Genomic DNA, 18,553 nt, shown 5'->3' on the forward strand with positions numbered 1-18,553 from the left:
GACCTATAGACACCTGGACCAACCTGGAGAGACCACAACATTATATCAGGACCTATAGACACCTGGACCAACCTGTAGAGAACACAACATTATATCAGGACCTATAGACACCTGGACCAACCTGGAGAGAACACAACATTATATCAGGACCTATAGACACCTGGACCAACCTGGAGAGAACACAACATTATATCAGGACCTATAGAGACCTGGACCAACCTGGAGAGAACACAATATTATATCAGGACCTATAGACACCTGGACCAACCTGGAGAGAACACAATATTATATCAGGACCTATAGACACCTGGACCAACCTGTAGAGAACACAACATTATATCAGGACCTATAGACACCTGGACCAACCTGTAGAGAACACAACATTATATCAGGACCTATAGACACCTGGAGAGAACACAACATTATATCAGGACCTATAGACACCTGGACCAACCTGTAGAGAACACAACATTATATCAGGACCTATAGACACCTGGACCAACCTGTAGAGAACAACAACAAGATGAGGATCCTGCTGATAGTCATCCTCCTCTCCTTCATGACAGGTAATAAGCTTGTTATAACTCTCTATAACAATGTAATAACATCCAGTTAGTCTTCTTATAAAGGCTGCTACTACAGATCATATATTTTCTCTGGTCTGATTGGCAGGTCGTTTGAGCTCCTTCAAAGTGACAGGATACTCTGGAGGAACTGTCATCATCTCCTGTCATTATTCCACAGAAGACAGAAGTCGTGACAAATATTTCTGCTCGGGGCAGAACCGTTTGAGATGTGAGGATCAAATCAGAACTGGATTGAGGAACACCTGGGTGCACAGTGGTAGATTCTCTCTGTATGACAACAATGGAGGAAACTACTTCAAGGTGATCATCAGACAACTGACCAGAGAAGATGAAGGGACCTACTGGTGTGGAGTGGACAAACCTACTGCACCTGACAGTTATACCAAGGTAGAGCTGGATGTCGAGAAGGGTGAGAGACTTTTACTGTTATTACATGATCAGTACCACTAGTCAATGAAGTCAGTCTATAGTACTAGACTAAGGTTGTGATGTGTGTTCCTGTTGACAGATGACTGCTGTGAGAAGTCAGTCACAGAGACGGCCTTTCTGGGAGGAGAAGCTACCATCAGATGCAACTATCCAGAGGACCATAAGGACGACATCAAGTATTTCTGCAAAGAAGACAGTGAATCTGACTGTGAAAACAAGATATCAGATACACATCATGAAAAACCTAGAAGATATTCTCTTTCTAAGAGAAGAAGAGAGAGATTCTCCACAGTGACCATCAGTGACCTGACTGAAGATGATACTGGGACCTACTGGTGTGGAGTAGAAACCAGCAGGACAGAACAACGTTACATTACACTGATCACACAGGTGAAGCTGCGTGTTATAAGTGAGTTTAAACTTCTTCTTTCTCTTTAACATGCGACTCTAAACACACAAGTTGCAGTTATCTATTTGATAAAAGTAGTTTAATTTAAATGATAATTGCATGACCTGGACCCCTACAAATCAGCCGGGCTAGACAATCTGGATCCTCTCTTTCTAAAGTTATCCGCCGAAATCTTTGCAACTTTCTGGCCTGTTCAACCTCTCTTTCGTATCGTCTGAGATCACCAGAGATTGGAAAGCTGCCGTGGTCATCCCCCTCCTCAAATGGGGAGACACTCTAGACCCAAACTGCTACAGACCTATATCTATCCTGCCCTGCCTTTCTAAGGTCTTTGAAAGCCAAGTTAACAAACAGATCACCGACCATTTCGAATCCCACCGTACCTTCCTCGCTATGCAATCTGGTTTCCGAGCTGGTCTTGGGTATTCATCAACCTGGCCAAGGATTTCGACCCTGTCAATCACCACATTCTTATTGGCATACTCAACAGCCTTGGTTTCTCAAATGACTGCCTCACCTGGTTCACCAAATACTTCTCAGAGTTCAGTGTGTCAAATCAGAGGGCCTGTTGTCCGGACCTCTGGCAGTCTCTATGGGGGTGCCACAGGGTTCAATTATCGGGCCGACTCTTTTCTCTGTATACATCAATGATGTCGCTCTTGCTGCTGGTGATTTTCTGATCCACCTCTGAGCAGATGACACCATTCTGTATATCTCTGGCCCTTCTTTGGACGCTGTGTTAACTAACCTCCAGACGAGCTTCAATGCCATACAACTCTCCTTCCGTGGCCTCCAACTGTTCTTAAATGCAAGTAAAACTAAATGCATGCTCTTCAACCGATCGCTGCCCATTCCTTGCCCGCTCATCCAGCATCACTACTCTGGACGGCTCTGACTTAGAATATGTGGACAACTACAAAGGGTCTGGTTAGACTGTAAACTCTCCTTCCAGACTCACATTAAGCATTTCCAATCTAAAATTAACTCTAGAATCAGCTTCCTATTTCACAATAATGCCTCCTTCACTCATGCTGCCAAACATACCCTCGTAAAACTGACCATCCTACCGATCCTCGACTTCGGCAATGTCATTTACAAAATAGCCTCCAATACTCTACTCAGCAAATTGGATGTCGTCTATGACAGTGCCATCCGTTTTGTCACCAAAGTCCCATATTCTACCCATCATTGCGACCTGTATGCTCTCATTGGCTGGCCCTCGCTTCATATTCATCGCCAAACTCACTGGCTCCAAGTCATCTATAAGTCTTTGCTAGGTAAAGCCCTGCCTTATCTCAGCTCACTGGTCACTGAAGCAGCACCCACCCGTAGCACACGCTCCAGCGGGCATATCTCACTGGTCACCCCCAAAGCCAACTCCTCATTTGGCTGCCTTTCCTTCCAGTTCTCTGCTGCCAATGACTGGAACGAATTGCAAAAATCACTGAAGCTGGAGACTCATATCTCCCTCACTAACTTTAAGCACCAGCTGTCAGAGCAGCTCACAGATAATTGCACCTGGACATAGTCCATCTGTATATAGCCCATCCAACTACCTCATCCCCATTCTGTTATCTTTTTGTTTGTTGCTCCTTTGCACCCCAGTATCTCTACTTGCACATTCATCTTCTGCACATCTACCATTCCAGTGTTTAATTGCTAAACTGTTATTATTTTTGTTGCCTTACCTCCGTTATCTTACCTCATTTGTACACAATGTATATAGACTTTTTCTATTGTGTTATTGACTGTATGTTTGTTTATTCCATGTGTAACTGTGTTGTTTGTGTCGCACTGCTTTGCTTTATCTTGGCCAGGTCGCAGCTGTAAATGAGAACTTGTTCTCAACTAGCCTACCCGGTTAAATAAAGGTTAAATATATATATATATTTTTTTTTAATTACATTTTTAATATCATTCACATGTTTTATGTGTTTGATACTGTTCATTCCAGACATTGCGATTAGACCTCCCTCCTTTTCTCCTCCCAACAGTCTTCTCTGCTTCCCACGCTGTACACCTGCAGTAACATTGTTACATACTGTCTGACCATGTAAATAACATACAGCATTATATTATATCAGTATATTAGATATAACTACATTATGTTAGTCAGTGTGTTAGTGGAGGCTGGGTGTTTGTAGTGGAACACAGTAACGTCCTCTGTAATGTCTGTGTGTTTGTAGTGATGTGAAAAGACACTGGACCAGAACACAGTAACTTCCTCTGTAATGTCTCTGTGTTTGTAGTGGTGTGAAAAGACACTGGACCAGAACACAGTAACTTCCTCTGTAATGTCTGTGTGTTTGTAGTGGTGTGAAAAGACACTGGACCAGAACACAGTAACTTCCTCTGTAATGTCTGTGTGTTTGTAGTGATGTGAAAAGACACTGGACCAGAACACAGTAACTTCCTCTGTAATGTCTGTGTGTTTGTAGTGATGTGAAAAGACACTGGACCAGAACACAGTAACTTCCTCTATAATGTCTGTGTGTTTGTAGTGGTGTGAAAAGACACTGGACCAGAACACAGTAACTTCCTCTGTAATGTCTGTGTGTTTGTAGTGATGTGAAAAGACACTGGACCAGAACACAGTAACTTCCTCTGTAATGTCTGTGTGTTTGTAGAGGTGTGAAAAGACACTGGACCAGAACACAGTAACTTCCTCTGTAATGTCTGTGTGTTTGTAGTGGTGTGAAAAGACACTAGACCAGAACAAAGTAACTTCCTCTGTAATGTCTGTGTTTCTATATCTGTCTCAGTATCACTAAGCAGTCATGTGTTCAAGACATAAAACCCCAAGTTCCAGTGTAAATGTCATCATGAAACCTGCAGTTGTCATGTGTGAGAGAGTGAGAGAGAGATAGATTGGGAGAGAGAGGGAGGGAGAGAGACAATGTTAACATATGTTTCCCATGCCAATAAAGCCCTTGAATTGAATTGAATGGAAATTGAATTGAGAGAGATGGAGAGAGATCACTCTTTATCTCTATCTATCACTCTTTATCTCTATCACTCCCTATCTCTATCACCCTCTATCTCTATCACTCTCTGTCTCTTTCTCTATCTCTATCACTCTTTGTCTCTATCACTCTCTATCATTCTCTCTTTGCAAATGTTACTCTCTATATTACTCTCTCCATCTCTCTCTCTTCACCTCCATCTCACTCTCTCTCCATATGACTCTCTACCTCCATCTCTCTCTCTCCCTCCTCATCTCTCCCTCTCCTCACCTTGCTAAAACATTTTAAAACTTGTCCATTGTTTTCAGCGGCACCAACCACCATGAGCACAACAGCAACACCAACTACAGCTCTTCAAGCCTCAGCCACAACCACCTTCATCTCAAAATCATCATCATCATCATCATCATCTTCTTCATCATCACCATCATCATCATCTTCTTCTTCATCATCATCACTCAACGGATCTGGTAAATACAACTTCACAAATTCAAATGTATGAGTCTCACTTTGGTTATTGGTAGACATGTCTGTATGTAGTGGTATGATATGAGGGTAGATTAGTGGTATGATATGAGGGTAGGTTAGTGTTATGATATGAGGGTAGGTTAGTGGTTGACATGTCTGTATGTAGTGGTATGATATGAGGGTAGGTTAGTGGTAGACATGTCTGTATGTAGTGGTATGATATGAGGGTAGGTTAGTGGTATGATATGAGGGTAGGTTAGTGGTATGATATGAGGGTAGGTTAGTGTTATGATATGAGGGTAGGTTAGTGGTATGATATGAGGGTAGGTTAGTGTTATGATATGAGGGTAGGTTAGTGTTATGATATGAGGGTCGGTTAGTGTTAGACATGTCTGTATGTAGTGTTATGATTTGAGGGTAGGCTAGTGTTAAGAAATGAGGGTAGGTTAGTGGTAGACATGTCTGTATGTAGTGTTATGATATGAGGGTAGGTTAGTGTTATGATATGAGGGTAGGTTAGTGTTATGATATGAGGGTAGGTTAGTGTTATGATATGAGGGTAGGTTAGTGGTATGATATGAGGGTAGGTTAGTGTTAGACATGTCTGTATGTAGTGTTATGATTTGAGGGTAGGTTAGTGTTACGAAATGAGGGTAGGTTAGTGGTAGACATGTCTGTATGTAGTGTTATGATATGAGGGTAGGTTAGTGTTATGATATGAGGGTAGGTTAGTTTTATGATATGAGGGTAGGTTAGTGTTATGATATGAGGGTAGGTTAGTGGTATGATATGAGGGTAGGTTTGTGGTAGACATGTCTGTATGTAGTGTTATGATATGAAGGTAGGTTAGTGTTATGATATGAGGGTAGGTTAGTGTTATGATATGAGGGTAGGTTAGTGGTATGATATGAGGGTAGGTTAGTGGTAGACATGTCTGTATGTAGTGTTATGATATGAGGGTAGGTTAGTGTTATGATATGAGGGTAGGTTAGTGGTATGATATGAGGGTAGGTTAGTGGTAGACATGTCTGTATGTAGTGTTATGATATGAGGGTAGGTTAGTGGTATGATATGAGGGTAGGTTAGTGGTAGACATGTCTGTATGTAGTGTTATGATATGAGGGTAGGTTGGTGTTATGATATGAGGGTAGGTTAGTGGTATGATATGAGGGTAGGTTTGTGGTAGACATGTCTGTATGTAGTGTCATATATGAGGGTAGGTTAGTGTTATGATATGAGGGTAGGTTAGTGGTATGATATGAGGGTAGGTTAGTGTTATGATATGAGGGTAGGTTAGTGGTATGATATGAGGGTAGGTTAGTGGTATGATATGAGGGTAGGTTAGTGGTAGACATGTCTGTATGTAGTGTTATGATATGAGGGTAGGTTAGTGTTATGATATGAGGGTAGGTTAGTGTTATGATATGAGGGTAGGTTAGTGGTAGACATGTCTGTATGTAGTGTTATGATATGAGGGTAGGTTAGTGTTATGATATGAGGGTAGGTTAGTGTTTTGATATGAGGGTAGGTTAGTGTTTTGATATGAGGGTAGGTTGGTGTTATGATATGAGGGTAGGTTAGTGTTATGATATGAGGGTAGGTTAGTGTTATGATATGAGGGTAGGTTAGTGTTATGATATGAGGGTAGGTTAGTGTTATGATATGAGGGTAGGTTAGTGTTATGATATGAGGGTAGGTTAGTGGTATGATATGAGGGTAGGTTAGTGTTATGATATGAGGGTTGGTTAGTGGTATGATATGAGGGTTGGTTAGTGGTATGATATGAGGGTAGGTTGGTGTTATGATATGAGGGTAGGTTAGTGGTATGATATGAGGGTAGGTTAGTGGTAGACATGTCTGTATGTAGTGGTATGATATGAGGGTAGGTTAGTGTTATGATATGAGGGTTGGTTAGTAGTATGATATGAGGGAGGGTTAGTGTTATGATATGAGGGTTGGTTAGTGGTATGATATGAGGGTAGGTTGGTGTTATGATATGAGGGTAGGTTAGTGGTATGATATGAGGGTAGGTTAGTGGTAGACATGTCTGTATGTAGTGGTATGATATGAGGGTAGGTTAGTGGTAGACATGTCTGTATGTAGTGGTATGATATGAGGGTAGGTTAGTGGTAGACATGTCTGTATGTAGTGGTATGATATGAGGGTAGGTTAGTGGTAGACATGTCTGTATGTAGTGTTATGATATGAGGGTAGGTTAGTGGTATGATATGAGGGTAGGTTAGTGGTAGACATGTCTGTATGTAGTGGTATGATATGAGGGTAGGTTAGTGTTTTGATATGAGGGTAGGTTAGTGTTATGATATGAGGGTAGGTTAGTGTTATGATATGAGGGTAGGTTAGTGTTATGATATGAGGGTAGGTTAGTGGTATGATATGAGGGTAGGTTTGTGGTAGACATGTCTGTATGTAGTGTTATGATATGAGGGTATGTTAGTGTTATGATATGAGGGTAGGTTAGTGGTATGATATGAGGGTAGGTTTGTGGTAGACATGTCTGTATGTTGTGGTATGATATGAGGGTAGGTTAGTGTTATGATATGAGGGTATGTAGTGGTATGATATGAGGGTAGGTTAGTGGTATGATATGAGGGTAGGTTTGTGGTAGACATGTCTGTATGTAGTGTTATGATATGAGGGTAGGTTAGTGGTATGATATGAGGGTAGGTTAGTGTTATGATATGAGGGTAGGTTAGTGTTATGATATGAGGGTAGGTTAGTGGTAGACATGTCTGTATGTAGTGTTATGATATGAGGGTAGGTTGGTGTTATGATATGAGGGTAGGTTAGTGTTTTGATATGAGGGTAGGTTTGTGGTAGACATGTCTGTATGTAGTGTTATGATATGAGGGTAGGTTGGTGTTATGATATGAGGGTAGGTTAGTGTTATGATATGAGGGTAGGTTTGTGGTAGACATGTCTGTATGTAGTGTTATGATATGAGGGTAGGTTGGTGTTATGATATGAGGGTAGGTTAGTGGTATGATATGAGGGTAGGTTTGTGGTAGACATGTCTGTATGTAGTGGTATGATATGAGGGTAGGTTAGTGTTATGATATGAGGGTAGGTTAGTGGTATGATATGAGGGTAGGTTTGTGGTAGACATGTCTGTATGTAGTGTTATATATGAGGGTAGGTTTGTGTTATGATATGAGGGTAGGTTAGTGGTAGACATGTCTGTATGTAGTGTTATATATGAGGGTAGGTTAGTGTTATGATATGAGATCAGGTTAGTGCAACAGCAGGTTTGTCTAACCAGTCTGTGTGTGTGTGTGTGTGTGCGTGTGCGTGTGCGTGTGCGTGCGCGTGCGTGTGTGTGTGTTCCAGGTACCTCAGTGGTCATCATGGTGTCTGTTAGTCTGGTAGTGTTACTGCTAGTGATCAGCCTGATTATCGTCTACAGATGGAAATACACCAAGATCACAGGTGAGAAACACACACACACACACACACACACACACACACACACACACACACACACACACACACACACACACACACACACACACACACACACACACACACACACACTAACCTACCCTGTGTTCCACAGAATCTGTCTCTTCAACACACAGAGTGAGCCCAGACACAGGCAACAACGCAGGGGTCAGTATATGTTCAAATCACACGCTCCCGAGTACAACAGGTGTTGACCTTGCTTGTTAGTTTTTGTGATTGAGTGATGTCATTGAGTGTGTTATGTGTTGTGTTGAGCGTGTTATGTGTTGTGTTGAGTGTGTTATGTGTTGTGTTGAGCGTGTTATGTGTTGTGTTGAGCGTGTTATGTGTTGTGTTGAGCGTGTTATGTGTTGTGTTGAGCGTGTTATGTGTTGTGTTGAGCGTGTTTGTGAGTGTCATACTATTCTCTCCTCCTCCTCTCCAGGGTTGTCATGGTGATGGTGACTATGAGGAGATAATGGAGCGCCCCCTACAGTCAGACTCCACCATCTACGCCACCGCCAACTTACCCACAAGCCACTCTGACTCTCTCCACTACGCCAGCGTCACCTTCCACAAGACTCCCAGCAGTCCCAATGAAGCCAGAGTCACCACCGCTAAAGAGGGCACTTCATCATGTGACTATGCTACTGTGAACTTTGTCAAAGCCCCACCTACTCTACTGTCAATCATCCACACTGCTCCTCTGAGAATCCTCCCATCTAGCCCACAGTCAGCAAACCCAGAGACACCTGAGTCACTGGCAACCAATCACAAGAGACATACATACACTGGCAACCAATCACAAGAGACATACATACACTGGTAACCATTCACAAGAGACATACACTCACTGGCAACCAATCACGGAGGAGAGAGGATGGAGGAGAGAGGACGGAGGAGAGAGGACGGAGGAGAGAGGACGGAGGAGAGAGAACGGAGGAGCGAGAACAGAGGAGAGAGAACGGAGGAGAGAGGATGGAGGAGAGAGGACGGAGGAGAGAGAACGGAGGAGCGAGAACAGAGGAGAGAGAACGAAGGAGAGAGGACGGAGGAGAGAGGACGGAGGAGAGAGGACGGAGGAGAGAGAACGGAGGAGAGAGGACGAAGGAGAGAGGACGGAGGAGAGAGGACGGAGGAGAGAGGACGGAGGAGAGAGGACGGAGGAGAGAGGACGGAGGAGAGAGGACGGAGGAGAGAGGACGGAGGAGAGAGGACGGAGGAGAGAGAAGGAGGAGAGAGGACGGAGGAGAGAGGACGGAGGAGAGAGGAGGAGGAGGAGGAGAGAACGGGAGGAGGAGGAGGAGGAGAGGACGGAGGAGGAGAGAGAACGGAGGAGGAGAGAGACGGAGGAGAGAGGACGTAGGAGAGAGAACGGAGGAGAGAGGACGGAGGAGAGAGGACGGAGGAGAGAGGACGGAGGAGAGAGAACAGAGGAGAGAGAACGGAGGAGAGAGGACGGAGGAGAGAGGACGGAGGAGAGAGAAGGAGGAGAGAGGACGGAGGAGAGAGGACGGAGGAGAGAGGACGGAGGAGAGAGGACGGAGGAGAGAGGACGGAGGAGAGAGGACGGAGGAGAGAGGACGGAGGAGAGAGGGAAAGAAGAGAGGACGGAGGAGAGGAGGACGGAGGAGAGGAGGACGGAGGAGAGAGGACGGAGGAGAGAGGACGGAGGGAGAGAGAACAGAGGAGAGAGAACGGAGGAGAGAGGACGGAGGAGAGAGGAGGAGCGGAGGAGGAGAGAGGACGGAGGCGAGAGGACGGAGGAGAGAGAACAGAGGAGAGAGGACGGAGGAGAGAGGACGGAGGAGAGAGGACGGAGGAGAGAGAACGGAGGAGCGAGAACGGAGGAGAGTGAACGGAGGAGAGAGAAGGAGGAGAGAGAACGGAGGAGAGAGAACGGAGGAGCGAGAACAGAGGAGAGAGAACGAAGGAGAGAGGACGGAGGAGAGAGGACGGAGGAGAGAGGACGGAGGAGAGAGGACGGAGGAGAGAGGAAGGAGGAGAGAGGACGTAGGAAAGAGGAAAGAAAAGAGAGAACGGAAGATTGACTTCTGCCCAAACGAAAAAAGGCCCCAGAGACACCTGAGTCACTGGCTACCAATCACATGGGCCATACACACAGTGGCGACCACTTGATTTGCAATTTAGGAGGCCAGTGAGTCTCACTATAAGGGTGGAGTCTGATAATAAAATACAACAACCCCTGATCATTGATGAACAAACATTTGTAAAACCATCAGCATCAGAGACACAGTGTCATGGAGCTGTCTGAGAAACAACTCTCCCTTTTCTGATCTGTCTGATCAGATTTCCTCATCTGTTGTGTTTTACTTAGTGACGACATTCACCGTCAATACTCAATAACCACGGCAACAAGCCCAACCACCAAATAGATTATTATTATTGTTGATGTTGTTACTATTATTATGATAGTTATAATTATTATTACTGTTGTTATTAATATTATTATTTGGATGATGATGATGATGATGATGGTGGTGATGATGGTGGTGATGATGATGGTGATGATGATGGTGGTGATGGTGATGGTGGTGATGATGGTGGTGATGATGATGGTGATGGTGGTGATGATGATGATGGTGATGATGGTGATGATGATGGTGGTGATGATGGTGGTGGTGATGATGGTGGTGATGATGGTGGTGATGGTGGTGATGATGATGGTGATGGTGGTGATGATGATGATGGTGATGATGGTGATGATGATGGTGGTGATGATGGTGGTGATGATGGTGGTGATGATGATGGTGGTGGTGGTGATGGTGGTGGTGGTGATGGTGGTGATGATGATGATGGTGATGATGGTGATGATGATGGTGGTGATGATGGTGGTGATGATGATGGTGGTGATGATGATGGTGATGATGATGGTGGTGATGATGATGGTGGTGGTGATGGTGGTGATGATGATGATGGTGGTGGTGATGGTGGTGGTGGTGATGATGATGATGGTGGTGATGATGATGGTGGTGATGATGATGGTGGTGGTGATGATGTTGATGATGGTGGTGATGATGGTGGTGGTGGTGGTGGTGATGATGATGGTGGTGATGGTTATGATGATGGTGGTGGTGATGATGATGGTGGTGGTGATGATGATGGTGGTGATGATGATGGTGGTGATGGTGATGATGGTGGTGATGGTGATGATGGTGATGGTGGTGATGATGGTGGTGATGATGATGGAGGTGGTGATGATGATGGTGGTGATGATGATGGTGATGGTGGTGATGATGATGGTGGTGATGATGATGGTGGTGATGATGATGGTGGTGGTGATGGTGTTGATGATGGTGGTGATGATGATGATGGTGGTGGTGGTGGTGATGATGATGATGGTGGTGATGGTTATGATGATGGTGGTGGTGATGATGATGGTGGTGATGATGATGGTGGTGATGGTGATGATGGTGGTGATGGTGATGATGATGGTGGTGATGATGGTGATGATGTTGATGATGATAATGACTTGTATAGTGTGATGTTTGGTGTAATTTAAATCTGTTTACTGTGTTGGTTTAATGATGTGATTGTGTCTGAATTGTATCTCGTGTTGTTTATTCTTAACTAAATAAAAAACACATCTGACTTCTAAAGACCGTTCCTCCTGACAACAAAGATAATCTATTATGGGATGCAGGTAGCCCAGCAGTTAAGAGTGTTGGGCCAGTAACTGCAAGGTAGCTGGTTTGAATCCCTGAGCCGACTAGATGAAATAAGGCATTAAACCTAATTGCTCCTGTAAGTCTCTCTGGCTAAATGAAATCGTTTACAAGTATTATATTGACAAGATATTGGACTGTCTGCTCTAACAGTGAGCACACACACTTCTGTGACAAGATCTGAAGAGTGTATGTACACACACACACACACACACACACACACACACACACACACACACATGAAACACACACGTCTGTAACAAGATCTGAAGAGTGTATGTACAACACACACAAGTATTATATTGACTAGATATTGGACTGTCTGCTCTAACAGTGAGCACACACACACACTTCTGTGACAAGATCTGAAGAGTGTATATACACACACACACACTCTGTAACAAGATCTGAAGAGTGTATGTACACACACACACACACACACTTCCTCTCTCTCTTGATGCCCTTCCCTCAGACTACTCTCCTGGTGCAGGACAGTCAGAGTGCTTCTAAGTTTCATGTCTACTGATTTCAGTGGTGCTATAATTGAATAGTATTCTATTATTTGGTAGCGGGGACTATGTTGTCATGTTGTTGATGGTATAGATGTGAGTCTCTCAGAGGCCAAGAGGAAGTGATGCAACTACTTGAGGTTTTGTGGAGAGCTGCTGCTGACACCATAGCCTCTATTGCTATGGTTACTATGATCACCATCCAACTCAGTCTCTTCCTTTATCACGTCTGTCTGTCTGTCTGTCTGTCTGTCTGTCTGTCTGTCTGTCTGTCTGTCTGTCTGTCTGTCTGTCTGTCTGTCTGGTCTGTCTGGTCTGTCTGTCTGTCTGTCTGTCTGTCTGTCTCTGTCCCCGTCTGTCTGGTCTGTCTCTGTCCCCGTCTGTCTGGTCTGTCTCTGTCCCGTCTGTCTGTCTGTCTCTGTCCCATCTGTCTGTCTGTCTGTCTGTCTGTCTGTCTGTCTGTCTCTCTGTCTGGTCTGTCTGTCTGTCTGTCTGTCTCGTCTGTCTGGTCTGTCTGTCTGTCTCTATCCCAAATAGATGTCATTTTTCACTTGATTTTCACCAAATAGATGTGATGGCACACTGTGATATTTCACCTAATAGATGTGATGGCACACTGTGATATTTCACCTAATAGATGCGATGGCACACTGTGATATTTCACCTAATAGATGTGATGGCACACTGTGATATTTCACCTAATAGATGTGGGAGTTTATCAACATTGGATTTGTTTTGGAATAATTGTTGGTTCTGTGTAAGCTGAGGTAAATATGTGTCTCTTAAATGGTCATACATTTGGCAAGAGGTTAGGAAGTGCAGCTCAGTTTCCACCTCATTTTGTGGGCAGTTTGCACATAGCCTGTCTTCACTTGAGAACAATGCTTCTGGCGTCCTCTCTCATTAGCACTGCTACAGTGGTTCCTCATTTAAAGGTTGCATCATACCTCAGTATAGCGTGAGGTCCTAATTCTACATGGCATTATTTAATGTTTTACCTTGTAAGAGGATGTTCATGTAGAATTCTGCTTTCAGATTCTCAATGTGTTGTTTGTCCCATTTTGTGAATGTTGGGTCAGGGAGCACATCCCATTCAACACAACCATCAAGGGCAATAACTGCTTTCTAAAACTGGGTTAAGTATATTTAGACAGAATTTGTTGTTCCTGTTGATGGTGTAGAAGGCCATTTTTGCCTTGCCTCAGATCTTTCACAGTGGAAATCACCTGTGGTGCTGTGTGACGTGGTGAGGTTGGACCCAGGTGCAGGGAAGAGACCAGACCATGAAAATGTACTCCACCTACCAACCACTCAACACAGCAACCCAAGACTCCACCTACCAACCACTCAACACAGCAACCCAAGACTCCACCTACCAACCACTCAACACAGCAACCCAAGACTCCACCGACCAACCACTCAACACAACAACCCAAGACTCCACCTACCAACCACTCAACACAGCAACCCAAGACTCCACCTACCAACCACTCAACACAGCAACCCAAGACTCCACCTACCAACCACTCAACACAGCAACCCAAGACTCCACCTACCAACCACTCAACACAGCAACCCAAGACTCCACCTACCAACCACTCAACACAGCAACCCAAGACTCCACCTACCAACCACTCAACACAGCAACCCAAGACTCCACCTACCAACCACTCAACACAGCAACCCAAGACTCCACCTACCAACCACTCAACACAGCAACCCAAGACTCCACCTACCAACCACTCAACACAGCAACCCAAGACTCCACCTACCAACCACTCAACACAGCAACCCAAGACTCCACCTACCAACCACTCAACACAGCAACCCAAGACTCCACCTACCAACCACTCAACACAGCAACCCAAGACTCCACCTACCAACCACTCAACACAGCAACCCAAGACTCCACCTACCAACCACTCAACACAGCAACCCAAGACTCCACCTACCAACCACTCAACACAGCAACCCAAGACAACCCAAGAACCCAAGACTCCACCTACCAACCACTCAACACAGCAACCCAAGACTCCACCTACCAACCACTCAACACAGCAACCCAAGACTCCACCTACCAACCACTCAACACAGCAACCCAAGACTCCACCTACCAACCACTCAACACAGCAACCCAAGACTCCACCTACCAACCACTCAACACAGCAACCCAAGACTCCACCTACCAACCACTCAACACAGCAACCCAAGACTCCACCTACCAACCACTCAACACAGCAACCCAAGACTCCACCTAACCACTCAACACAGCAACCCAAGACTCCACCGACCAACCACTCAACACAGCAACCCAAGACTCCAACCAACCACTCAACACAGCAACCCAAGACTCCACCTACTCCACCACACCAACCACTACAACCACTAAACACAGCAACCCAAGACTCCACCTACCAACCACTCAACACAGCAACCCAAGACTCCACCTACCAACCACTCAACACAGCAACCCAAGACTCCACCACTACCAACCACTCAACACAGCAACCCAAGACTCCACCACTCAACCAAACCCAAGACTCCACCTACCAACACAGCAACCCAAGACTCCACCTACCAACCACTCAACACAGCAACCCAAGACTCCACCTACCAACCACTCAACACAGCAACCCAAGACTCCACCTACCAACCACTCAACACAGCAACCCAAGACTCCACCTACCAACCACTCAACACAGCAACCCACCTAGCACTCTCCACCTACCAACCACTCAACACAGCAACCCAAGACTCCACCTACCAACCACTCAACACAGCAACCCAAGACTCCACCTACCAACCACTCAACCAAACCAAGACTCAACCAACCACTCAACACAGCAACCCAAGACTCCACCTACCAACCACTCAACACAGCAACCCAAGACTCCACCTACCAACCACTCAACACAGCAACCCAAGACTCCACCTACCAACCACTCAACACAGCAACCCAAGACTCCACCTCCACCACCAACCACTCAACACAGCAACCCAAGACTCCACCTACCAACCACTCAACACAGCAACCCAAGACTCCACCTACCAACCACTCAACACAGCAACCCAAGACTCCACCTACCAACCACTCAACACAGCAACCCAAGACTCCACCTACCAACCACTCAACACAGCAACCCAAGACTCCACCTACCAACCACTCAACACAGCAACCCAAGACTCCACCTACCAACCACTCAACACAGCAACCCAAGACTCCACCTACCAACCACTCAACACAGCAACCCAAGACTCCACCTACCAACCACTCAACACAGCAACCCAAGACTCCACCTACCAACCACTCAACACAGCAACCCAAGACTCCACCTACCAACCACTCAACACAGCAACCCAAGACTCCACCAACCAACCACTCAACACAGCAACCCAAGACTCCACCTACCAACCACTCAACACAGCAACCCAAGACTCCACCTACCAACCACTCAAACACAGCAACCCAAGACTCCACCTACCAACCACTAAACACAGCAACCCAAGACTCCACCTACCAACCACTCAACACAGCAACCCAAGACTCCACCTACCAACCACTCAACACAGCAACCCAAGGCTCCAGCAACCCAAGACTCCACCTACCAACCACTCAACACAGCAACCCAAGACTCCACCTACCAACCACTCAACACAGCAACCCAAGACTCCACCTACCAACCACTCAACACAGCAACCCAAGACTCCACCTACCAACCACTCAACACAGCAACCCAAGACTCCACCTACCAACCACTCAACACAGCAACCCAAGACTCCACCTACCAACCACTCAACACAGCAACCCAAGACTCCACCTACCAACCACTCAACACAGCAACCCAAGACTCCACCTACCAACCACTCAACACAGCAACCCAAGACTCCACCTACCAACCACTCAACACAGCAACCCAAGACTCCACCTACCAACCACTCAACACAGCAACCCAAGACTCCACCTACCAACCACTCAACACAGCAACCCAAGACTCCACCTACCAACCACTCAACACAGCAACCCAAGACTCCACCGACCAACCACTCAACACAGCAACCCAAGACTCCACCAACCAACCACTAAACACAGCAACCCAAGACTCCACCTACCAACCACTCAACACAGCAACCCAAGACTCCACCTACCAACCACTCAACACAGCAACCCAAGACTCCACCTACCAACCACTCAACACAGCAACCCAAGACTCCACCTACCAACCACTCAACACAGCAACCCAAGACTCCACCTACCAACCACTCAACACAGCAACCCAAGACTCCACCTACCAACCACTCAACACAGCAACCCAAGACTCCACCTACCAACCACTCAACACAGCAACCCAAGACTCCACCTACCAACCACTCAACACAGCAACCCAAGACTCCACCTACCAACCACTCAACACAGCAACCCAAGACTCCACCTACCAACCACTCAACACAGCAACCCAAGACTCCACCTACCATCCACTCAACACAGCAACCCAAGACTCCACCTATATTTACCTTACTGTAAATATCCACTGAAACAGGAATTAGGAACACTTTCCTAATATTTTGTCCTCAGAACATCCTCAATTATTCAGGACATGGACTCTACAAGCTGTTGATAGCGTTCCACAGGGATACTGGCCCATGTTGACTCCAATGCTTCCCACAGTTGTGTCAAGTTGGGTGGATGTCCTTTGGGTGGACAATTATTTTGGGTGGTGGACAAAACCCAGCAGCGTTGCAGTTCTTGACTCAACCGGTGCACCTGGCACCTACTATCATACCCATTTAAAAGACACTGAAATCTTTTGTCTTGCCCATTCGCCCTCTGACTGGCACACACACACAATCAATGTCTCAACGTTCTTAAGGCCTAACAATCCTTCTCTAACCTGTCTCCTCTCCTTTATCTACACTGATTGAAGTGGATTTAACAAGTGACATCAATAAGGGATCACAGCTTTCACCTGGTTTCACCTGGTCAGTATGTCATGGAAAGAACATGTTTTGTCCACTCAGTGTTTGTGGATCAATGAAATGTAAAAAATACACGTGTACTTTAACTACATCGTCGTCATCTCAACAATCTGTCCTAATGTTTGGTACAACAGTGAATAAATGCTGAACATAAATGTAAACGCAACATGCAGCTATTATTTTACTGAGTTACAATTCATAGAAGGAAATCAGTCAATTGAAATATAATCAATTGGCCCTAATATATGGATTTCACATGACTGGTGCAGGTTCACAGCCATTGGTGGCCTGGGAGGGCATAGGCCCACCCCCTGGGAGCCAGGTCCACCCACTGGGGAATGAGGCCCAGCGAATCCGAATTAGTTTTCCCCTACAAAAATACTTTTTTGCAGACAGAAATACTCCTTAGCACCCCCCTCCCCCTCCTCAGACAATCTCGCGGGTGAAGAAGCTGGATGTGGAGGACCTGGGTTGGTGTGGTCACACTGGTCTGTGGTAGTGAGGCAGGTTGGAGGTCCTGGGTTGGTGTGGTTACACTGGTCTGTGGTAGTGAGGCAGGTTGGAGGTCCTGGGTTGGTGTGGTTACACTGGTCTGTGGTAGTGAGGCAGGTTGGAGGACCTGGGCTGGTGTGGTTACACTGGTCTGTGGTAGTGAGGCAGGTTGGAGGTCCTGGGCTGGTGTGGTTACACTGGTCTGTGGTAGTGAGGCAGGTTGGAGGACCTGGGCTGGTGTGGTCACACTGGTCTGTGGTAGTGAGGCAGGTTGGGGTCTGGGCTGGTGTGGTCACACTGGTCTGTGGTAGTGAGGCAGGTTGGAGGACCTGGGCTGGTGTGGTCACACTGGTCTGTGGTAGTGAGGCAGGTTGGAGGTCCTGGGCTGGTGTGGTCACACTGGTCTGTGGTAGTGAGGCAGGTTGGAGGTCCTAGGCTGGTGTGGTCACACTGGTCTGTGGTAGTGAGGCAGGTTGGAGGTCTGGGCTGGTGTGGTCACACTGGTCTGTGGTAGTGAGGCAGGTTGGAGGCCCTGGGCTGGTGTGGTTACACTGGTCTGTGGTAGTGAGGCAGGTTGGAG

The 18,553-nt window shown here is 46.1% G+C and overlaps 1 protein-coding gene across 2 annotated transcripts; it reads left to right on the forward strand.

Moving 5' to 3' along the window:
- Positions 1 to 194: 194 nt before the first annotated feature.
- LOC135531542 (CMRF35-like molecule 8) lies at positions 195 to 9,568 on the forward strand. 2 transcript variants are annotated; one of them, XM_064959559.1, is made up of 7 exons: positions 195 to 566; positions 673 to 996; positions 1,096 to 1,425; positions 4,697 to 4,858; positions 8,202 to 8,300; positions 8,428 to 8,480; positions 8,758 to 9,568. In XM_064959559.1, the coding sequence occupies exons 1-7, from the start codon at positions 524 to 526 to the stop codon at positions 9,139 to 9,141; spliced, it is 1,395 nt and encodes a 464-aa protein (XP_064815631.1). In that variant the 5' UTR covers positions 195 to 523; the 3' UTR covers positions 9,142 to 9,568. The 2 variants fall into 2 exon arrangements, with proteins under 2 accessions (XP_064815631.1, XP_064815632.1); XM_064959560.1 differs by having other exon boundaries at positions 745 to 996.
- Positions 9,569 to 18,553: the final 8,985 nt, after the last annotated feature.

This window comes from Oncorhynchus masou, unplaced genomic scaffold (genome assembly GCF_036934945.1).
Source record: "Oncorhynchus masou masou isolate Uvic2021 unplaced genomic scaffold, UVic_Omas_1.1 unplaced_scaffold_1636, whole genome shotgun sequence".
In the NCBI taxonomy this organism is placed as follows: domain Eukaryota; kingdom Metazoa; phylum Chordata; class Actinopteri; order Salmoniformes; family Salmonidae; genus Oncorhynchus; species Oncorhynchus masou.

What these genes read in the sequence shown, in the direction of transcription:
- LOC135531542 (XM_064959559.1), top strand. Translation starts at nt 524, where the DNA reads ATGAGGATCCTGCTGATAGTCATCCTCCTCTCCTTCATGACAG. An exon ending in AGAGCTGGATGTCGAGAAGG is followed by an intron (nt 997 to 1,095) that starts GTGAGAGACTTT and finishes TCCTGTTGACAG; the next exon opens with ATGACTGCTGTGAGAAGTCA. An exon ending in GGTGAAGCTGCGTGTTATAA is followed by an intron (nt 1,426 to 4,696) that starts GTGAGTTTAAAC and finishes CATTGTTTTCAG; the next exon opens with CGGCACCAACCACCATGAGC.